At 37.0% G+C, this 23,392-nt stretch overlaps 3 protein-coding genes and 1 non-coding gene across 7 annotated transcripts; 2 read left to right on the top strand and 2 right to left on the bottom strand.

The window, feature by feature from the left end:
• Nucleotides 1-1,469: 1,469 nt before the first annotated feature.
• Nucleotides 1,470-2,889, top strand: LOC147570032 (uncharacterized). The gene has a single exon (XM_086656607.1). The coding sequence runs from the start codon at nucleotides 1,696-1,698 to the stop codon at nucleotides 2,287-2,289; it is 594 nt and encodes a 197-aa protein (XP_086512733.1). The 5' UTR covers nucleotides 1,470-1,695; the 3' UTR covers nucleotides 2,290-2,889.
• Nucleotides 2,890-4,070: 1,181 nt separating this feature from the next.
• On the bottom strand, nucleotides 4,071-4,152 carry TRNAS-UGA (transfer RNA serine (anticodon UGA)). The gene has a single exon. It is a non-coding gene; the product is annotated as a tRNA-Ser (tRNA).
• A 744-nt stretch (nucleotides 4,153-4,896) lies between these two features.
• Nucleotides 4,897-6,829, top strand: LOC147570034 (methyl-CpG-binding domain-containing protein 4-like). Its single transcript, XM_086656612.1, has 2 exons — nucleotides 4,897-5,068; nucleotides 6,175-6,829. Exons 1-2 carry the CDS (start codon nucleotides 5,009-5,011, stop codon nucleotides 6,643-6,645), a joined length of 531 nt encoding a protein of 176 aa, XP_086512738.1. The 5' UTR covers nucleotides 4,897-5,008; the 3' UTR covers nucleotides 6,646-6,829.
• A 109-nt stretch (nucleotides 6,830-6,938) lies between these two features.
• LOC147570035 (piezo-type mechanosensitive ion channel homolog) lies at nucleotides 6,939-23,201 on the bottom strand. Of its 4 annotated transcripts, none has more exons than XM_086656610.1 (21): nucleotides 22,560-23,201; nucleotides 21,725-21,805; nucleotides 21,070-21,229; nucleotides 20,811-20,968; nucleotides 20,151-20,294; nucleotides 19,850-20,036; nucleotides 19,575-19,690; nucleotides 19,155-19,239; nucleotides 17,699-17,914; nucleotides 17,422-17,599; nucleotides 16,555-16,683; nucleotides 16,189-16,362; nucleotides 15,810-16,046; nucleotides 13,746-15,290; nucleotides 11,075-13,566; nucleotides 10,449-10,841; nucleotides 9,588-9,746; nucleotides 8,398-8,892; nucleotides 8,166-8,307; nucleotides 7,872-8,016; nucleotides 6,939-7,615 (listed from the first exon to the last, which is right to left on the bottom strand). In XM_086656610.1, exons 5-21 carry the CDS (start codon nucleotides 20,276-20,278, stop codon nucleotides 7,480-7,482), a joined length of 6,957 nt encoding a protein of 2,318 aa, XP_086512736.1. In that variant the 5' UTR covers nucleotides 20,279-20,294; nucleotides 20,811-20,968; nucleotides 21,070-21,229; nucleotides 21,725-21,805; nucleotides 22,560-23,201; the 3' UTR covers nucleotides 6,939-7,479. The 4 variants fall into 4 exon arrangements, with proteins under 4 accessions (XP_086512736.1, XP_086512735.1, XP_086512734.1 ...); XM_086656609.1 differs by having other exon boundaries at nucleotides 11,075-13,488; nucleotides 20,151-20,307; XM_086656608.1 differs by having other exon boundaries at nucleotides 20,151-20,307.
• Nucleotides 23,202-23,392: the final 191 nt, after the last annotated feature.

Below are 23,392 nucleotides of genomic sequence, written 5' to 3' on the forward strand. Positions count from 1 at the left end.
GATGCCAGCAATAATATTAAAGAGATTGAATAAGATTATAGAGTTCTATGCTTGGCTTGGGTCTTCAAACACATTATTTTCAGTGGGTCATACTTTGGAGTTTGGACAACTGTATACATCCAGAAAGGATGTTGATTTGTGGGTGTGAATTGCAATTTGCAACACTAAAACTAAGTTCATGAATTGCCACATTTAACCAAACTATTGTTGTAACTATATGTTAATAATCCCTTACAAACAAACGAAAAAAATTATATGTAGATCGTCTATATGTTAACTATATGTTCATTCACCGAAATAATAAAGAGATAGACTACATGATGAGGACTGTATTACAAACCCATTTAAGTCAAAAAGTGTTTGAATGGCGGACTCCCCTTCTAGTTTTTTTTTTATGCAGAACTCCCCTTTTAGTTGAGATGCCTTCCTTCTATTTGAACAAGTCAATTACGCTAGGATGGGGTTCAACAAAAAAAAAAAAAATTACACTAGGATGGTTGAAGGGACCCTAGTGTTTAGAGCATAAGATGGTTGTCTTTATAGTTGTGGTTTCGACACGTATAACTTGTTTTTTCTGGAGTCTTATTCGAAAATTGACTCCGAATAGGATATAGTATTTTTCCAACCACATACTGTGTTGCCCACTTTAATCAATGGAAACTTATTGACCGGGACATAAAGCTGTTTGTTGAATTGATGTAATATCTACCCTTCCGTTGCATCTAGGGTCACAAGTGCGAGAATATCTCCCGTTGTTGTAGCACTTAGCCGGAGGGCGCCCCCACGTTAGACTACTAATTCATAATTATCTCATAAGTTAAATTCAATTTCAGCTGTGCTTCTTTTTCTTCAATATACGGGTTTGAATCTTCTAAATGAAAGTCAACGTAGACCAATCTTTTAAATAAATCAAATAAAAATAAACAACCCAAATCGGATTCAAGTTAAAGTTGAACCTATCCGGTGTTTGAACTACATAACAAACCTAGAACAAAATCATACGTCAAAGACAAAACGAGACGTATACTACTCATCTGATTTTTCTTTTATGCCAATATTTGAGTCGGTTTCCCTAGAACCGCCTTAGATTTTCCCACCTACAAGAAATGAGACTTTTTCATTTTCTGGTTCTAAAGTGAAACCAAAATCACACGTTTCACGATTCCAATCCAAAACTTCGTGATTAGTTACAACCACTCCCCCCACGTTATAACGGATTTACAACCACTCCCCCCACGTTATCACGTCGTTACATATTCCGTTACAAAAATAAGCAGAAATGAAAAAGACCCGCTCTAAAAAAACAGCCACTTGGTTAATATCTAAACGGCCAACGTGTGGAGACGTTTAATCTTACAGAAAGTTTTTAGAGAGAGAAAGTCATTTTCTAGAGAGAGAAAATTAGGTCGGTGCCCGACCCCCATTTCCCAACAAACCCTTCTCTCTTTTCTCTCCATAAAAACCCATCATTTCTTCATCAAAAATCAAAACTAGTAGAAGAAGTAGAAAACTAGAAACCCTCCCCTTAAAGGAGGTAGAAGAAGAAGAAGAAGAAGAAAGGGGTTGTTGTTAAAGATTGGTTTTATAAACCCTAAAATTAAACTCCAGTTCATTTTTTAGGTTTCTGATTTCTCTTTCAGAGAAAATACTTACAATACACAGTAGTTCATATCTTCTTTCTAGGGTTTATTAATCATGGGTACAGAAATCTTACGTCCTCAAGATTGTTTAATCGATAGGATGAGAGTAGGTCAACCTGTTTTAACTCGTCGTAGATCTTATGTTTCTAACCCTAACCCTAAAATTTCTAGAAAGTCGTTTATTAAACCAGCAGAATCAACCAAAAAAGAATCGATTTCGAAGAAATCATCATCGTCGTCGGTTGAAGATGTAAAAAAACCAGTGAAGAACAATATCGTTATGGGTCATGTAACGATTTTAAAGCGTGGTGAATCACTTGATGTGATTAAGAAGAAGAAAAAAGAAAGTAATAATAATAATTTGAAGAAGAAATCATCAAATGATGATTTTGTTGAAGTTATTGTTGGTACAGAAAGATTAGGACCTGATCCAGAAATGGTTCCTAAACAGATTCGTATTTCAGATCTGAAATTAATGATGTCTTCTTCTCCAACTAGATCTGGTGATGTTTATGCTGGATCTGCTTTTCATTTATCTCCTCCTCCAAGTTCTCTTCCTTTACCCTCTTTCTATAAGAAACAAGGTTTGAAGATTGTTGATGATTCTGCAACTAAAGATCTTCGACGTCTTCTTCGACTTGATGATTAAAAGTTTCAACCTTTAATCAATCAATCAATCAATCAAGGTATAATAGATCTACGATCTTGTGTAGATCTAAGATCCAAAAAAACGTAAGTTTCATCATCTCTTCTTCGTTTTTCATTTTGAATCATTTTCCAATTTTTCTAGATCAATAATCTTCCGTGACTTTTATAACGCGAAGAAGATCTGAAATTTTGGATGAAATGAAATGAAAATTGATAACGAAGAATCAAAATTATCACTTAGTACGAAGTTAATTTTTCATTTCTGTTCAATGGGTGGGTAGGAAATTCAATGTTAAAGTGTTTTTAGGGTTTTTTTTTGTTTGTTATCTTTTGTGTTGTGATCTTCTCTGTTTCTGAAGATGTTAAAGGTTGTGGGGGGTTTGATTTTTTCTAGGGTTTGGAATTAGTTTTCTGTACTGTAAAGGAAACAAATTTAGGGGAATGATTGAATTGAACTAGCTGAGGCAGTTTGATTTCTTTTTCCCTTTTAAGGGTTTGGGTAGTTGTAATTTGGGTTTAAGAAAGAAGCTTTCTGTCATGTTTCATTTAAGTGTGTACAGGCTTGGTATGTTAGATTTTAATGAAGTTTTCTGTTCGAATATTACTTCTCTCTCTCTCTCTCTCTGTATTTATATATATCAGATCTCTTTCTTTTTCAGCTTCATTTTTTTTTTGTTGAACTTTCTTTTCAGCTTGTTATTTAGTATACTTGGTTGAATTTACATCTTTCTACAAAAAAAAATAGGAAAGTTGAATTCATAGTAATCAGTAATGGACCCATGTTGGTGCTTATGGCTGTTGTTCTAGTTCAAATTGGTGCTTAGGCTTGAGAAGGAACAATTTATCAGGGTTGAAAGGTGTGACCAACAAGAATAAGACCCACGAGTGAATAGACACTCCAGCAACAAAAGGGTGCCCGAAACAGTAAATATGGCCCCGAGTGGCTCCAACAGTACCATATATAAGCTCAAGAATTGGAAACTAAGTTGGGCCCTGTAAATATAGAGAAATAGTAGTGTCATAGAAGAACTCGAAATTGACTTTGAATTCACTCATTTCCCATCAATAATGGGGCGTGATGTTCAGCGAAAATGATGTGGATCCAGTCGAAAGAGTAGAGTAGAATCAGCTGTAATAGCTTGAGAAGGAACAACTTACCAGGGTTGAACGTCTGTCCAAGAGGAATAAGGCCCACGAGCGAATAGACACTCCAACACCAAAAGGGTTCCCCAAACAGTAAGGCCCACAAGCGAATAAACACTCCAACACCAAAAGGTGCCCCAAAACAGTACCTTTCCAGCTCCTGGAAACTAAAGAGATTGGCCCCTGAAAATATAAAGAGAAATAGTAGTAGTCACAGAAGAACCCAAATTGACTTTGAGTAGAAAGATGGAACAAACACATTCACTGTAATGCGTGTCAACTAGAAGAATAACAGGGGGTTTGTTAGGACGTGACGGATAAGATAAACAATGGTCAGAACTTCCTAACCGTGGGTTCTTAGGACAAAAACATGAAGAGTAAGATCAAATTGAAGCATAAAATCAAGAAATCACCAGCACAAAGAGATGTATTGGAAAACAAAAAACTATAGATGAAATCTCTAATAAAACCCCAAAAAACGAACTAAATTTCACCTTGATTTGCAGCTTTGATAAATATTTATTTTATGATACTGACTAGTTTAGATTTTAACTAGTAAACTATAGATGAAAGTCCGCAAATTGATTATTTTCCATGGAGAGAAGAAAAAAATGAAAAAAAGGAGGTATAAATAAAAATCGTCGACAGCAGGGTTCGAACCTGCGCGGGCGAAGCCCAACAGATTTCAAGTCTGTCTCCTTAACCACTCGGACATATCGACTTCATGTTCACTCCGTTTGAGTTTACTTATTTATCCGTTAGGTCGCACAGCTGTAAATTTAATGACACACTCCCCTCCTCTTACACACATATGGACTAACGAACCACCATTGCCCCTTCTCATTGAACTATTCCCTAAAGAAATATTTTCCTGCCGACAGGGAGGAGTTGACTAAAGCGTAGTGGAGACAACGGAAAGAGATGACAAAGAGCGGTGGTGGTCGATGATGGTGTTGGCAACAACATATGAATAAAGAAACAAAGAGTAGAATCTCGCAGAAAGAAGGATATTATCTTTGTATAGAATCAAAAGTATAGTACCACATTTCCTTTAAAGCTTTAAGCTACCTTAGGTGGGCTGGGCATGCATATTGAATTTTTTTACTTATAGAACCTCACACCAAAATTAGAGTGTAAAATTTCTTACCTATCAAACTCGCTCTCACGGACTCATTGAAACCCCCCCTTAAGCCTATAAGCTTGAGATCGAACCTCAGATTAAAACAAATCAGAATTTATCCGACGAAGTCAAAGCAGTTAATAAATTAAACTGAAGAATGAATGCGCTATCAAACATTGCTATCGGACTCCATAAAATAACTTTCTTTATACAGTCTTTAGTAGTCAAAACATTAAAATGAATTTAGTGACAGTGCTAACTCAATTCATAGTACCATTTAAATATAATGTTTCTTCCAACCTAAACTCTGAAGTGAAGAAACAAAGAGAAGGTAACAGTCACCCTTATTCCTTGTGTGGGGGAAAAGATAGAGAGGGGGGTTTATATATTTGCCCTAACCCGGCATTTAGTTCCTACTAGTAGAAGAAGAGAGATAAATTGAAGGCGAGATCGGAAGATGATGAAAGGCGAAATGAAGCATGGAACGAGTCAAACCCGAACCCCTCGTAGTGAGGAGGTAGTATTACTTGATTCTTCCTCATTTACTATCTCTCTCTTGCTATTAATTTGTTTAAACACAGATCAAATCGATTTCACTTTTTATGAACAAATTTCTTTGAATTTCATCAACTTTTTTTCTTTTGGTTTGATCTACTTGTCAAACATCGAAAATTTTAACATGGGTCGTGGGTATTCTTAGTTTCTTGTTTGTGAATCAACTTAGGCCCCCTTAATTTAGGGCTCTTGTTGATCTGTTCATAACTTCATTGTTTGACAAGATCAACTCAACCGACAACTGTTCAAACAAAGGTGAAGTTTTTATTTGCCACTTAATATCCTGGTCTTTAGATCCATGTGTGTTACTCAAATTGACGTTTTATACTTCATTTTTCAGTTTGGTAACGATTCACACTGAAACTTGTCTTTGATTTTCCTCCTCAAGAAAGGCTATTATTGACTCTATAAGCATTGCTAAAACCCTAATGTGTTCGACTTCATAACACATTCTTTCTACTATAAGAAAAACCCTTTTAATGAGTTACTCTTTAAGTCTTTAAGACTGTACGTAATATCGGAACTAGTAAATCATTTGAAAAGGTTAGCAGGTCATAAGAGTTAAGCTGTGATTATAGCAGTAAATTGGGTCAAATAAGTTAATTATCTGTGTTGAGCTCCGTCTGATCTCCCAGAAGCGGAAGCTGAATCAGTTGCAGGCTATAACGAATATGCGCGGGCTAGAATTAGGGTATATGTATGTATAGATTGTAGATAGAGAAGTTGAATTATATGTTGCTTTGAGCTCAATCCATGTGCTTTGACATCATTAGAGTTCAAACTCTTACTCTTTAGAAGATTGTGCTCGTATCTGTTATCATTAGAAATTATTTAGGAGGCCTATTACCTCCATAAAGTTCACTTTTCATTTCTATAAACTAACTTCGAGTTGCTTCTCATAAAATCCACAACTATATGGCTTGTACCTGCTTGTAGTTTATATACAAAGATCTAAACTTATCTAGCTTGTTTTCATCATTCCTGTTATTCGCAGTTTATAAACAACCATCTACTTGTACTTGATTGCAGTTTATATATGATGATTAAGTTTTCATTTTTGAATGGCAGAAACATGATTCAATCGGTAAGTTTACAGTACAATGTGCAAATTGCTTCAAATGGAGGTTAATTCCAACACAAGAGGAGTACGAGAGCATCAGAGCTCACTTCGTAGAAAGCCCATGGGTCTGCACAAATAAGTCCGATGTCTCTTGTGATGATCCCTCTGATTTAGAGATTGACAACACTAGAACATGGGTAATTGACAAACCAAACCTTCCGAAATCACCAGCTGGTTTCAGAAGAGGGTTGTCGATGAGAAGGGACTACTCTAAAATGGACGCCTTCTATATCACTCCAACTGGAAAGAAAGTTCGAGCCCCTGCGGAAGTGGAGAAATTCCTCGAATCTAATCCAAAATACAAAGATGGGGTAGCTGTCTCTGATTTTGTTTTTACATGTCCAAAGATAATGGCACATACAATTCCTGAGAACGTGGAGAAATCTAGCAATAAGAAAATGAAGCTCATCAAAGATTAATTAATGGTGATTGAGGAATTTAGAGGAGTAAGGAGACTTGGATTATGGTTAGCCTTGTATAGTTTTACTTGTTCCTGTCTTCTTGTTTAGGTTTCAGTATCTAAGAAGGAAAGTCTGTACTCAGAAATATTATATACTGTAATTGCGTGATCTCTATTGATATCTATTTTCAGTTACCTTTTCATTGCGATTTTCAGGTGGAAAGTCTTCTTTTGTTAGGAAATATTTTTTTTACTTCGGTGTTTTCTTTTTCATTGTCCGAATCAACTGGATTGAAAGCTTCATTCATTAACTTTCTTCTTTTGGTTAAATTTCATTCATTGAGAAAAATTGATAATGTAGCACCAAATAATACAAGGTAGAAGCCGTAAAACACACCATTAAATAAACCAGAGAAGATTATCTAACTACATTACATTCTTCCCTATCTCTCTACCAAGTTCTTGAAAAATGCTTCACCTGCTTCCAAAGGCGAATTTTGGCCAGAACTAATCATCTTGAACTCCCATCGGCCTGGAAGGCTATACACTATCACAACTTCATCCACTCATACAAGATCACATATCCGTAAAGCAAGAACCGGTTGTTAAAGATCATGCCTTGTCCTATTCGATATATACAAATCACCAATATCAAACTAGAGCCCTTCTGGCAAGTTGAAAGTCGCTAATACAAACTTCTTGGGCTCCGCGCACCACAAAATTGTCACCAATTCAATTCCCAATCTTCCTCCAGTTTGCAGTAGCCCATGGAGTTAGATCAGATCTTTGCTACAGTATGGGTCTCGGTCGAATTCTTGTTAGTGTTCTCAGAATTGCGTGGGTCCAAAAGAATTTACTCCATCTTTGTGTACTCGAGAAGCATGTGAGGCGATCTGTATATTTTGATAAGTGTCCAGTAAAGTACCTCTTCAACTTCAAGCTCGCCTTCCGCTCTTGCAGCATAAATGTCCTCGCAGATTGCTATCAACCTACATTGAACAAATCCTTGATCAATTTTTTGACAAATTATCGGCAACAGAAAATTGGAATATTTTTGTCTGTTCGGAATCAAAAACATGGTCAAACTAATCGGAAAGATATTTCGTTAATCATATAGATTTTGAAAGAGAAGATTTGGAGTCCAGAAATCCGTTGGGGAACTGGTTGAAAGGGTTAGGTTATGGGTGCGCTATTAACATTTCAACAAATGGATTAACCGAAGCTTCAAAGATGGAGATAGATTACCTATCACAAGAAGGAAGATTTTCATATGGAATTCTCATTCTTAGATCGGAACATTGAAGTCTAATGAACCGACCAACTGCTAGCACGAAAGTGATATAGAGACTCCATATGCTGAACTTGCTAAGCGTTTCACCAAGAATGCCCTCTGAAGAAGAGAAGAAGCACCACATTTAGTGAGAACTTAGAAAACTAGTCGAAGTACAATTACATCACACTCGACACAGAAAAGGAACGAAATATGTAGACTACTCCAAGAAGCTTTAAAACTACGATTGTTTTCTAAAAACAACTTACGTGGTGTTTCCTCCGATACAATAATGGCCATCGGTCCTGTCAATCCTCTACAACCATCTACATCTGTTGCATTGATATCATGAAACGACCACCAAGGTGGACTTCCATGATTTTTAACAAGATCACCACTCACATAATTGTCCTGTAAATGGATAATAGTACTTGAATTGATAAATGACCATTAAAGATTCGAAAACGAGAGAGGGAGAGAAAGAGAATGCGTGTGACATACCACTTGATCAATAGCTCGTACATCACCAGAGCCAGTCACACGAAAGAATCTTGGATAAACATCATACATACTAAAATTATTAGTAGTACCATCAAGCACTTTTTCAACTTCAGGTGGCGTAGGAGGAAACTTCGGAGCAGTTTCATACTTCACGACTTCTTTCCCTTTCGGCCTATCCCTAGTAAATACCCAAGAGAAGTAAATCTTCATATCCCCATCCAAGGTCTGGATGAATCTGGCCTGAACTGCTGGTGGGACTAGCCATAAGGTGCTTGCAGCAGATTGACAGCAAATCAGTTGGATGTCTTTTACGTTATATGTTTCCAAATACTGTTTAGGGTCCAACTTAGATGCATTCACTCTTTCCCATTGAATTTTTTCACATAAAGTGGTTTGGTACAGAGTCAGCCTGCCGCCTTCTGTCTTTATATCAATCTGAACAGTAGCATCGTTGATAGGGTTAGCAATGTTTGTTGGGTTCCCGCTGCTATACATCTGTGGACCATAAACAACGCTTATCAGTGGAAAACTAGATCAGAATTTCTTCTACTAGACAACTTTCCTAAGTCCTAACTGAAATTTCGATGAAAATCTAAACCTAGTGTTTTTGGATTAATAACGTATTACGTCGGAGGCAACTTTTTTTCTTTTTACCATCATCCCACTTATTCTACATGATGTTAGCCCAAAAGCTCAAATGGAGATGATCCAAAGACAGATAATTATCTCCTGATTATAGTTCATCCTCCTCAAAACCCAATTCTTTCTAAATCTTCTAACCCTAAAAAGTTTTGGGTGATAATTTAAAGGTAAAAATGAATGAAGAAGGGGTAGATCTAAATATGGTGCGGAAAAACCCAAATCGATATGAATAGAAGATGCCTGCGGAACTTGTTTTTCTCGTGAAAGAAGCTTGAATTTTGTACGGATTCATCGTGAGAGTGTCATCGGCAAAACGATCAGCCCTTGAGTTCTCCACTGTGGATCCATGGGGTAAGGTAACCAATGTTTCCAGAAATAGACTCTATATTGATGCTGGTTCATGTAGCTCCAACTATTATCGAAGTATTAAAAATGAGTTTTTCTAATGTTAACGAGGATTTTAGTTCCAATGTCCTTCCTCAACGTAGAAAACAAGTCACCCATACAAAGTAAACATCAAATTAAATTTAGCAAGGGAAAAGCCTTACCAGCATAGGTGCCCAGATAACACAGATCAATACAAAGAAGAGACAAATCCCACTGCAGAATTTGGTCATTTTTGTTTGTTTCTGTCCTTGTTGATGTTGAGCTCTATTTAAGATCGCATCACATTTGACAAGATACAAGCTTGAATAGATATCCTCCAACTAAAAGGAAAGCCCAATATGAGATTTGATTGTAAATGTGGGCGTACATCAAAACTTAGACAGAGAAGACAAAGCAAACAAAGAAAGCTTAATCTTGTTAATTTGTTCCTTACGTAGTAACAATCTTTTGACCAAACACGTAAACGAAAAAACGCATATTAGTTATTATAAAACTGATTGTTCGGACCTAAGAATTACAAGGAGATAATAATGCGTATATATATATATATATATATATATATATATATATATATATATATATATATATATATATATTGTTATTAGGTCCTTTTATCTTTATTTACCATTTTGTAGTTTCGGTGCAAGTATCATAAGATCAAGATGTACACTCAGAATTTCTCATTATACTCATTGAAGTCATCACGCATATGGAACAAGTATCCGGACCTCGCTAGGAATATCAATATCCAACAAGGCGAGAAAAATAATGAAAAAGAGTACTCATGTTATATAGCTCAGAGGGAATGATGAAGACTATAATTTTTAGTTCCATCATTTATATCATCAGCTAAGCATTTCATACGTTAACCTTCTCAAGCACGAGTCTACTACTACATCATCATCAAATGAATTCCCCCACTAGCTAATATGGTGATTTCATAATGCAAACTAAAACAAACTTCATGATAGGAGCAGCTTAGACTGAACTAAGAAAATATTGCAGGAAAACTTAGAATTTACCTTGAGCCAATCGTACATGGTTAGAGATGTGGTTGTGCATGACCAGTCAAGTACACATCTCAACTCATATAGGAAAGGAAGAACACGATATACACGGAAACCTATATAATTGACCTGTGAAACATCACTTGTCAAAAACTGACGATATAAAGTACTTTGATGAGGAATCCCGTAGCGTATTTGTATGGCCTGTAGTGCCAGGGAAACTGCCTTCATGAGATAGATAGCACGTAGCGCTAAACCTGCCACATGGTGTGAAGGTTGCAAGTACCACGCATACTTACTGACCGAGTATGTAAATAGGATGAGGCTGAAAATATAGAACAGAACTTTTCCCGTCGCAAATGAGCAGAGGTATATTACGCGGTCAAGCACAATCAAGAAAAAGATTATCTGCACACACGACAATGTTGCTCATTTTCAGAATTAGCCTAGGAATTTAGCAGTTTTACGTTCAAGTTTTGAGTTGTGCTAAATCGACCATCCGCTTGACCATTTGGATCATTTCAATCAGCATTTCACAGAGAGGATTGTCTTGAAACCTCTAAAGTAACAGTGGGAAACCCAAAGGGTCAAGTAGCGGGTCGATCAAGAAAAAAACTTGCACCACTTAAAGAAAAGCTTACCATCAAGAAAAATACAAACTCTTTCGGGAATTGATCTTCTAGCTGATAAACTTCAAGAAATTGACTGTTATTCTTTATTATGGACTGGTAGAAAATTGCGACCAAAAAGAAAACAGCCAAATCTGTACCAAACACGTAAGCATACAGATCAATTTCTCTTTTTCCTCCTCCAATAACAGATATAATAGGGTAAGGGAATTCCAACTCTTCCACAAGTCCTTCACGTTGTGCTTTAAGAATCTCCTTCGCTACATCAGCAGCTGGATTTAGCGACATAGGCAGCTCTGTTCGAGAGCACTCTTTCAAAGCGGAAGCATATACTACCTCGAAAACAGCTAGGGCTACATCTGGGTTTTCTTGACTTCTTTCGATGCTCTGAATACGAACTCGGCTTGCAGATTGACAGGACTTCAGATTGTTCATCTCGCATTTCTCACGATGCACCATCATAAGTAATTTATTGATTCCCGACTCAATTCTTTCTGGTTGAATACCATCTTCAGGCCACAACTTAACATCCATCGAGAGCTGTAAGAAGTAAGGTGGGGATTCTGCTCCTTGGGTAAGTGATTTCAAGTATCGGCAAATGCTCGTAACTAATATTTTCATGACATTTGTTACCATTGAAGGCAGTTCCTGTAGCCTCCTATTCCAACTAGAACTGACGGAAACCTCCTCGCTGTGAAATGTTCTCCTCTTAAAAATGTTATATTCGGTAAGAGCAACCAATTCACCATCTTTTGCAGTAATGGAACTTTGCAGGAGAGTAAATAAGTACACCAAAAAGAGAGGCCATGTGCTAATGACAAAAGATGACGCGATTTTGTGGACTGGAAATCCTAATCCTTGTAGCATGCTCCAAGTGATGGTCGTCCCACAGTGTTGAATGATAATCTGATAGAGATACTGGATCAAAATGTAGAACTCTGTGTAGATCAACATAATAATCCAAAACATGTAATTTGGACCAGTATTGACACAAAGAGCATACAGGAAGAGAGCAGCGAGATAAACCATAGAAAGTAAACTGAAGTTCCATAGGAACACAAGAACAAAGCAGCAGTAACAGACAAAATCATTATTGGACCGCATCTGGGCCCATATGTAGCGAAAGATTCTTCCAATCTGCAGACTAGCAGCTTCCGACGTCGTTCTATCGCCACCAGATTGCATAGAAGAAGTTCGATCAAGCTGCCCATACCTTAATTTTTGGCTTTCGACCTCATCATATGCATCATCCTCGGGAGAGGATTGGCCGTTTATAGCCAATTCTTCCGGGGATAGGTTTAAGAAGCTCACAAGGTTGTTAACTGCCTGATTCCCAAGAGATTGTACTTGAGATACACCATCACCTATTAGATGGACTGCAGAAACTAATGGATGTTCCCTGGATTGCCTATTCTCTTTCTCCTTTCCATCCAAATCTGAAAAAGTACTTCTAGCTGTTATTTCGTCGAGGTTGGTAATCTCGCGGACAGGAGAACCTGTTGGGGATGTGCTAGCAGTTTTTATTTCAGAAGAACCATGTAAATCGAACGGAAATATGAGTTCTGAATGTGAACCGCTTATTGGATCCTGAACCACAGGAACACCGTCATCTTTATCTGGGAACCTGGAACTGTTATTTGCATTGGAAGGAAAATCCTTTCTGCGTCTAAGACCCTCATTTTCCATAGTAGTGTTTCCACGGCTTGTAGTAGAACCCCCATTATGAAGCTGAATTTGTAGATTAAGCATCTCAGATTTCATCTTCTCAACTTGCAAGTTGCGTTGGCGTTTCTGCTCTTCAGCTTTACGAACATGCTGCAATTGTGCTGTCTTCCACGCGGCTTTCTTCTCTTGTTCACGCACTATGGCGCCAAATTGTTCAGCCTCAAGATATCTACAGACATAATCAAACTCCTTCGAGGAAAACATGTACGACTGAAGAGAAACTAGCATAAATATAATAATCTCAACTAATGCAGATCTTGACGTAATCCGAAACCCGTAGTCATATTTATATAAACCAACCATTTCATAGATGTAATCCATGGTTTCACATTTCCCCTCGCTGAATTCGCCGAGGAAAGGAGATTGATAGACAAGAGAAAGAATAATAAGAGAAAAGTTGTACATACGCAAAAACTTGAATATTCTGTTTTTCTTTTTCAGAATTTCAAGCCTCATTCGGAAGAAAACCAGAGCAAAACCAAGGTACCCAAGGTGCAGTATGTCATACTCAAGAGTTCCAGTAATAAGAATCAAGGCAAGGACAATATCCAATAAATGACAATAACAGTAAAGCCTCAGGTAGTCGAGAAATGTCCACATGCCTTTAGTTTCGAACGACAGGTCTCTCCATACTGATGCATTATTACGCTGAGACAACATTTGACGATATGTGTGGGACCCAGAGAAACTAACCAAATGATCTGCACGTAATTTAAGGCAAGCAAGCATAAAAACCATAAAATAGCCAACAAGCATTCGAGGATCATCAACAGTAATTCCTACATAAAGGAGGCATGCAGCTATAGTTAGCAATTAAAATCAGAAATTAGGTCCTTGGTAGAAGAAGAAAAATTACATAAAATCTATGATCTAATCATCCCCCCAAGAACTTATTCACCTACTCCATACCAAAGAACAGAAGAAAATGAGAGCTACATTTCTGGTTAAGATAAAATACCTAGCCAACAATTTCTGCAGTACTTGAAACACTGATTTGCACTTCTCCAACAGTCGCTGCAATGTACTTTTCCCTCACATGGGAGTTGTTGATTCAAAGGTGTCACATTCATCCAGATGATGAAGTACTCCAATGTAAGTACAGAAGCAAATGAGAAAACAAATATGGGCCAAAATTTCCGTATAACACGTCGATCAAGAAGAATACAAGCAACCAAGGATGCAATATAAAGCATGGAGACAACATTCAACACAGCAAAGCTCGCAAAAAGTAAAGCGATCATGTTGACCTCAAGGCCGAAAAGATTAAACACATTCTCCATCCAAAACTGCATATAGACTTTTAGAGTAGTAATCTGCATTTCCAACCTCTCCTTTCGTAGAGAACGGATTCTGTTCTTGTTCCACTTATGACTCTCTTTAGGATTACCCCAAATATATTCAAACGTATATCTTCTGGAGCTATTATTCTCTAAGCCTCCCAAATTGGAAGACATGGAACCGGGTGCCTGAGATGTAGAACCGGAAGATGGAAGGGACTTGATTGCAACAGCCTTTTGTTCCATGGATATAGAACTGGAACCCGTTCTTGGTTTGTTTTCGTCAACTATAACCGAAATTCCAGAAGAATGATCTACTCTTGAGACAAACAACTGGCAGGGCTCATCCCATTTACCCTTGCTAAGGGCATTAGGCATATTTTCCAACCAACGGAAGACATTGTACTGGAGGGTGCAAGCAACAATCACGAGAACCTTTCCTCTCAGTGCCATTTCTCGACCCTGAAAACCTGGAGTAAATGACTGTAAACCCAGAAAAAGGGCCAAGTCAGCTTGTTTTTGACCAGGAAACATCTCAGCCTGTTTACCCCACATCTGATAAAGATACTCAGTTATCACCAGAAGTCCTGTATAAGTCAGAAACAATTTTGATGGTACCCGAGAAGCTTTCGGTAAAATTGAACAGATTAGCAAACCAAGAAGATACAAGAATCCAAATGCACTGATTGGGGATAAAGATGCATAAAATACTGCAATATATAAGATTTTATCACAGTGCCAAATCACAAGCCGCTTCAAAAACCCAACAATTCCAGTACTAAGTGGACCCTGATCATCTACTCCACTGTACCTACTATGTCTCCTTTCATAGCTATAAAGTTGCATCACGATCACAACAGCTAAGGACTCCCAAACATTTTCCCACAGCGACACTTCTGGATTAAAGCCCAATATAGGAAAAAGATCTATCCATCCAGATAGCCATTTCTCAAAGCTAGGGAAAATGCTTAAGATATAGACGAAAATGAATACAACTATAGCATACACTTTCAAGGGAAACCATAGTCGTCGCCTTGTCTTCTCTACAATTTGCCTCCCGATGATCCAGAAGAGAAGAAAGAATAGGCAACCAAATGACTTATAATTAGGCATTACCAGGTATACTGATATTAGAATAGTCAGGAAGGCGATGTAGGTTCCGAAGGAGCGGTACATTGATGAGAACTTCTGCCCTATTGTAGTGAGATATGTCGCTATCTTTCTCTCTGGAAGAATTTTTCAAAAAAAAACAATGTATAAATGCATTAGTAGTTATGCAATAAGACATGCCCTGCTATATACTTAGGTTGCTGTTGGTTTGCCACAAATAGCACAAGTTATGCCCCGGTGTCTCCTTTGGCACAGATATGCATTGGTACATATGATTTTTTTTTTCAAATAGGGTATAAATACTTGCGGTCATTTAATCCCACAAACATCAGAGTTCAGACCCTCTTTTGCCGATTTCTTTGCAAAAATAGTTATATCAATGAACTTAAATAAACAAAAATTGAGCATAATTCGATTCGCAGCATACCAAAAGGAACCCAGCTGAACAATCATGTGAACATAACACATTAACATGATAAGATTATATCAAAACTTTTGTTTAGGTGATTTCAGAAAAATCCTGTTAGAATGTGATATCTAGTTACAACTTACAACTTGAACTATAAATTTAAGTTTAAGCATTCACTATAGGTTGTTTTGTATCAGTAAAACTTGAACATAAGATGCAGTTATACCGTGTGAAGAGTTATTTATTTGGTTCTGTCTGGTTGCTGAGGAGGCATAGACAGACAACAAAACAGACTTGTTCAAACCCGCTTTCAAGATGCTAAAACCAACTGGTGGACAGGGAGTATAGTGCACAATTGCTGAGAAGGAAAAGAGCGTTTGAGTCCCATGGTTGTGAACTGCACAGAAGCACAAAAGCACAGCTATCTGCAAGAAATCCCAGTACGTAGAATGATCAAGGAGACCTGCAATCGATAACAAAGCTACCAAATTGTAAAATTGATTGTGTATGTACAATTGACCCCTAGAAAATAAATCATGTCTTGTGAAAAATGATGACTAATTGAATAGAATTCCAAAGATGATCATCAGAATACCAACGCTTACCTAGCTGTGATAAAATTTCGGTGGTGAGAGACCCTTTTTGCCCCAAAGCTTTGGAAACTATATTAAGCCGAAGAATATACAGCAGGGCAAAGTGTATCTCACACAGGAGAATCAGGGATTGCCGTATCTTTTTACCCAGGGAGTGCCTCAACAGAAATATCAAAAAGAAAACCACTGTAGCATGGAGGAGAATTTTGCACAATCAGTGAACTGTTGTAGAATCTTAATATTTCCACATATTTCATGGTCCAAGTCATTTATTACTAGTTGATTTTTGGATAAGTCACACAATTTTGTCGTAAAGCATGACTCCAATGATATAAAAGTAAGAAATAAATAAAATAGAATAAGGTTCTTTTAACATACTGTATACAGCATGGATGAACCCAGGTTTCAGGGCAAGAAGAAGTATCAGTGCCAGAGTTATCGCACGAGAACATTTTCGTACCCCCCATGCTATTGTGGCTACAATCAATACCTTGGTTTCTTCTTTTTCTGCAATTTTAATACAAAGTCAGCATAACAAACCAGTTATCTCGTGAAGCAAGCAATAAGTAGCATATGAATGAAACACATCACTAAAATAGATTTAAAGATAAAACTAGGAACTGACACACAAAAAAAAAAAATCATATTTCGATTAATTTGCCTCTAGCAATACTACAGACGATCAGAAAACTTGTAAGAAAAACTCAACGCTCTCCTTGGTTTATGGCTTTAATATTTATAGTCCAAGTTAGCTAAGGTATTCTCTTTTTAGATCAAGCACGTAACAAACTTGCAGTTCGTTACTTGGTTCACGTGAGTTAGGAGAATGGGTAATGAGTATTTCTAGCCACGTTTAAAACAACAAATCTGCAAACCCTAATTTTCCATATTAATATTCTTGGCTACGGTTTGGTTTATACGATACCAAACCCATAAATAACTTTAGGGGACCGGACCTCTTCCACAATAAATTGCACATTTCGGTTGTTTCACCGCCAACTTACTGGGTTTGCTTACTCCTCGCCAACTTACTGGGCTTGTTTACTCCTCAGCCAGCACGAAAGAAAGTATGCACCAGCCAAAAATGTAGTTTACACATTAAGTTGGAATTTTAGTCAAGTACATATACCAGTGAATAGGCAAAATATCATCTAACTGTAAGAGCACAGAGCACATTATGCACATTAGAACATACAGATGCCTCAAACTATATATAGGTTCCTGATTTAGATATGAAATCCTCACCTTCAACTGTACTATCATCACTTGACGATCGAGCATCCACATCAGACAAGTAAAGGAAAACTGAGTTGTTCACCAGATTACCCATGGCAACAAGAACTCCCAGACAAAATTGTGCAAGAAGAAAGAATCCCGGAATAGGGTAATGCCAAAAACCAATGGTTTCCCACATTTCCATATCCTGCAATTTACATCCATGAGGATCTAATCAATCTTGGGAAATTTCATGGAATAAACCTCCGTTAAATTTTTAGGAAATAAGATCCAGAATAAAGTATACCTTCCCAATTTTCGTATTCAGGAACGTGAATGCCACATTGAAGACATATGTGCTAGCAGCCCAAAGGAGAACGAAGACAAGGAGCAAACCGTTTAACTGGTGCAAGTGGAACAAGGAAGGAAACGCATAAAGTATGTAACCAACATATCCAAGTAGACCAAGCGCACATACACTTGTAAAACTGAAACTCCAAAGAGAAAGAGCGAGCAACAAAACCTGTCATATTACCACTGAAAGTTTACACATAAGAAAAGAAAAAAATGTATCTCAAACATCAAATGGAACTGTAAAATAGAAACTCAGAAGTTGGAAGTCATCAAACACAAAACAAACAGCAAAAGCAGAATTATCTGCTTGGAGAGAAGATTATTGCAACTTGATAACTTATCTTTCTGGCCCACAGATGCCTAATCTGTAGTGTCCTTAAGCCAAAAGCTTTAGGTCTCCTCTTTCTTTTATTAATTCATTATGTTCCAAAAAAAAGTCGCCAAGATGATTTACAAATGAAAAGAAAATTGACATCTGCTTCAAAAACTATGAAGTGCATCAAATATGTAATGAGAGATAACTAATCCTAGGAGCTTGGAATTTTTTAGGGAACACTTCAGGTCTGGAATATGCATCATTAGGTTTCCTCCCCTTAATATAAAAAACTAAAAGAGTGCATATTACAAAGAATCCTTCTGTTTGTTGTTAAGTATGTGCCACCTTCAAACTAGTATATATATGCTAATTAAAGGCTGAAGGCAACGCCAATCACAAAGTTAAAAGGGGTGAAAAAACATCCTTGTGGAAACATTTTCCAGTAAATAATGAAGATTATTGATGCTGGGATTAGCAAGTCCTGTAGCAGTATGAAGCCAACTTAACGAAGTAAGTAGCCCTTAATACATCTACTCTTTAATTTGTTACAAAAAAAGCAGCTCTTATACTTATTTTCTATGATATTGTTTATTTGGTCTATGTCTCTATGAGGATAAAGAACTAGTCCATTTACTGCAAGTGTTCAACTAAAATCGACTAATTAGTTCCACATTAGTATTTTCCTAGTGAACGGAGTCATATGTAAAGAAGAACATGTCAAGGGCCAGATCCTGGCACTGCCCAGGAACCAAAATTCTATTCATTAGCCATGAAGAAACTCCAGGCTGCACACAGTGAAGTTCCTTCAGGTGTTTCTAAGTTCATAATAAAGACTCAAACTCAAAAAGCTCTTTAGAATGGTTCAGAGTATATATGTTACGAGAACTCCAGCGTCCACCCTAGTTATTTCAGCAAAAAGAATTGCACTTATAATTTGCAATCCCCAACTTATTACTTGGAGCAGATAAGGCCCACCATTAGCAGTGCCATTCAGATTCCTCATTGGCGTTACAGAATAAGACAGTAAAATACTCAATCCAGAAAAGACAAGAACTCGAAATGAGACATAGTTTTGCGATGATGGTATGCCTACCGGGAAACCATATGTGAAAAAGTTGATACTAAATGTCCGGAAAACTGCTCCTGTCAATAACACATTGGTGTGCCTCACACCTGACCTGAAATCGTTTTACAGTCCATTAACTTGCCAATCAACAGCATGAAATCTTACAAGTTATGATAGATAGTGACAACACAAAAAGAATTTAAACTAAAAAGAAAACCAAGACTTGAATGCTGCCAGTAACCAAGAGAAAATAATGTTGTTGAAAATTATTATTCCTCGTGAAAACAATGTTTCTTAGAGAATGGCGACTACTGCATAAGAGAAGGGCTGAAAAACTGGTCAATTGGAAAGCTAATAGATAAGTAGACCCCTATTTGTCTAAGGAACTACAAATCTATGTGATAAAATAATATCAATTTTTTGTCTATAAGAGTTCAAGTTGAGTACCGTGATTCACGAATAAAAAATGAGTGCCTTGAGGGAAGAAGTTGCTCAGTCAAGCTGCTTTGTCTCATGGATATAATAAAATCCATTTCCTCCAGGTCCAACTTAACACTGGATAACTATTAGAGATAACAAAACAATGTGATTATTGATACTTCAATAAGGATATCTAAAACAAAGACAAGCAGAACAAAAATGATATAAACAACTACATGCGCAAGCATTCTTGTATTAGACGAATTACAAGGTTATAGATTTAAGAAGGATGAATTTCATACCATGAAGTAGAAGAGAATTAAAGAAAGTGCCGAAGAGATTTCAGGCCATTCCGAGGCGGCAGATAGTTTGAAAAGCCCAATAAAATGTGCTGCTGTATGTAACACATTCGGTAATTCTATGGGTAGTTGGTATACATAAAGCACAAGAATGTTGAACCCAGCATACAACAGAAGAAGTCTCCACCACCTTGTAACCCGTAGATGGAAATGTGAGCCATTTATATAGACAAACATAACTGGTTTAATTAATTGAGTAAGACGCAATAGTCACTAGAAGAAAAAGACTTCCGCAAGCACTCACCGGAATAGGCCCAAAAAATTGCTGGTTAGAGACCAATCGACCAGCCCAACACAGCTACAAAGAAAGAATGGTAAAGAAATCCAAGAAGGATGACTAATTCCGACGACAAGTTGAACGGCAGGCAACATTAAGCAGCAAGCAACCCTGACATGTGAACCTTACAATGTCACAATGTACGAAGAGAATCAGAAATACTACTCTTTAATATACTAATTGTCTAATTGAGTTGAATTTGATGATTTCATTATAGTATATGATCAGAGACTGTCCCTAACGATAAACATGTTTCTAGTTCGGATGTGTAGGCACATTACAGCATTTTCCAAAGAGCGATGGGAATCCATTTTATAAAGTGTCAAGTTTGGATAAACTCGTAAGGCGAGGGAACAACATAGGGGGTTCACAAGCACAAACATTGCGAGATCAATGCAATTTCTTAATATTGAGATATGCTACGTAATTATGATCCAGTAAAGAAACACAGGAAATAAGAGAACTCCCAGAATGCTTTGTTTTTGTTTCAGCCTGACTTGTGATATGATCTTAAAATATTGGAAAACTCTCAACTATATACATGAGAGAATAAAAAAAATGAAAACCAAAATTTTAGACAATTAAAATAGTGTTGGAAAGTTGGAGTTGCAACTATCGTAAGCATACCTAAATTATCGAAAGATGACAAAAGGTGCTCCCATGAAGCAGTTTGGAATCGTACTAGATCAAATCTGCTCCAGTAAACATCGACCAAAGCAGCAAAAGCTGATAGTATCTGTACGACCAAGAACCAAACAACTGATGGAGTGCGCCAAGTCTGGACACTGCAAAAGAGTTCCATCTTAATATGGAGAAGAGTGCTTTCAGGACAAATTAATTATGACATGCACAGAGGAGTGGCTTGGGTGCGTATGTTCGATTTTACCTCACAAACCCAACAAGCTGCGCCCACCAAGAGTCCACAGGGTTCCATTTTTCACCCTCGACAATGCGAATAATATGATAAACCGCATGAGAGATGAGAGTCAGTAGGGAAAAGATAATAATACCCCATGTAATCAAAGTTTGCCTCCGAAAACGAAACCCTGTTTACAATGATAACAAATTAGAGTGGGAAGTGCTCATTGATAGTCTATTTAACATACAGAACATGTTCTGAGTTCAGAGTGTATTGATGATGTGAAACGGAAGTCTCATGTGCAAGGTATTTAGTCCCACATTGCTTAGGAAGACCTTCAGACCCAGGTTATGACATAACACCTTGTCTTTGACTCTCCCACCAAGGGTATTGAATCTTCTTATTATTGAAAATAAAGGCTAATCAAAGTAAAGTGACACTATAGGGGTCTAAGTTCAAAGCCAAATTCGCAGCTTGCACTTAAATAAAACTCAAGCCCTTACTGACTGAATAGACTCAGCTGTTTTTGGACGCCTTATGTGGACATATATCTCTGCAGTGTGAATCATAAAGTTAACTCAAGTATGTGGTTTTCATTCAACTAATGGATTCGTAAGTTGTCGGTTTTCATAAATTAAAAAAACCGAAAGGAAGATATACATTCAGCTACAATATAGCTTACCTATTTTCTGAAAAGTGAACCGAATGATAAGAAAAGCCAACAAATCGATGAGAGATATTAAACTCCAGTTCAGCAAAGAAGCTTCATGAAACAAAAAAGAGAGTGAATGATGGCAATTATCACAACTTCCATACGATTGATTAGTAGTGGTCTAGAAAAATAAAGCCCATGAACACTTAAACGTTGCACAGTAACAAAAATTGGCAATCGGCACAATAAAACTTACAAGTACATCAACGCATATAGACAATGTATAACAAGTTTTTCTAAAATCTTCTATTAGGAAAAAAGAAATTTAAAACGGAACTAAGTCGGGAAACATAAATTCATTTTTCCAAGATGATCTCTTTCCACTTTTCTCTTTCTCATTAAGTTCAAGTGCGGACATTTATTACACACTAGAATGGGAAGAAAACTAGCAACTAAAAGAACCTCCAAAATGGAATATTGCCTTCATTAGGCAACAAGTAGGCAGCAAAATGACACTTCTATTCTTGTATATTGGTTGATTCAAAATCTCAAGTTCACTCCTTTTCGGAGTTTGGACATTTCTTAGACCTCCAAATCTCATCTAATTCTTCGAAGGCGCAAAGTTCGACACTCAAACTACTTCACTCCATTGTATCTCTTCATATACCAAAAGAAAAACTAGACAATGGAATTAGCTAGTAGAATCAAACTCACCCATGAAAAGGGGTCAAAATATAATGGAAAAAGAGTTCGAAAATGTAATTGCCAATTTGTAGTCCGCATACTCAAATGATCTATCATTGAAGATCTTAATGTAATCTTAACTAATGAACAAATCACAAATAATATAGAAATAGTTGAATACCTGTTAAAAGCAGCAGAGGCAATATAAACCCACCAAGAAAATTTTCCATGGCGAACGTTCTTACTCTTTCTCTCTCTACCTCCACATAAACACTTTCCTTTCACCACCATTATCACTCAAATAACACAAATTCCAAATATGGGTATTCTGATTTATGACTAAAAATCTAAAACCCATATCTGAAAACCAATAAATCCGAATGAAAAAACTACCTAACTCGAACAAATTTAATAAATTTATCAAATTGAAAAATCTCTTGCTCAGCCCTATCTATGATAAAAGATGTCACGAAAAACTTAAATTCGTTAATGGGTTTTCCAAATTACGGTAAAAACAATGAAACCCATTTTTGGGAACAAACAAATCTTCTTCCTAACTAGCAATTTGAGCTAACAAAAGAAAACAGGGACTCTCTCTCTCTCTCTCTTTAAAGACAGAGAATTGTAGTTGGTCTCCTGGAACCTCTGGTAAAAAATAAATTAGGTTGATGACAAAAGAAATCAGAATTAGTTTGGGGATTAAAAGATGATTAGTACTATTGAGAAATCAATGTAAATGCAGTTTCAGATTTCTTACTCAAAAGGAAACCTTTCCCTATCGAAATCTCTTTCAAAATGAAACAATTTTTCTCTTGTTAGGTTCGAAAGGGTATTCCTGTCATTTCGAAATTTAAGAGGGGTGGTCGGTCTGAGGTCAAGTCAATTATTATTGACTTCCAACTTACAATTCAAACACTATTGGGAAATCTTGACCCGCTATTGGGATATCTTGATCGCCTTTGAGACTGGTTCCATTTTTAGTGGGAAAATGACGGTGGTGGTGTTTGTTTTTTC

This window comes from Eschscholzia californica, unplaced genomic scaffold (assembly GCF_041429995.1).
Source record: "Eschscholzia californica isolate CP2 unplaced genomic scaffold, dmEscCali1.0.p SCAF_1, whole genome shotgun sequence".
Classification (NCBI taxonomy): domain Eukaryota; kingdom Viridiplantae; phylum Streptophyta; class Magnoliopsida; order Ranunculales; family Papaveraceae; genus Eschscholzia; species Eschscholzia californica.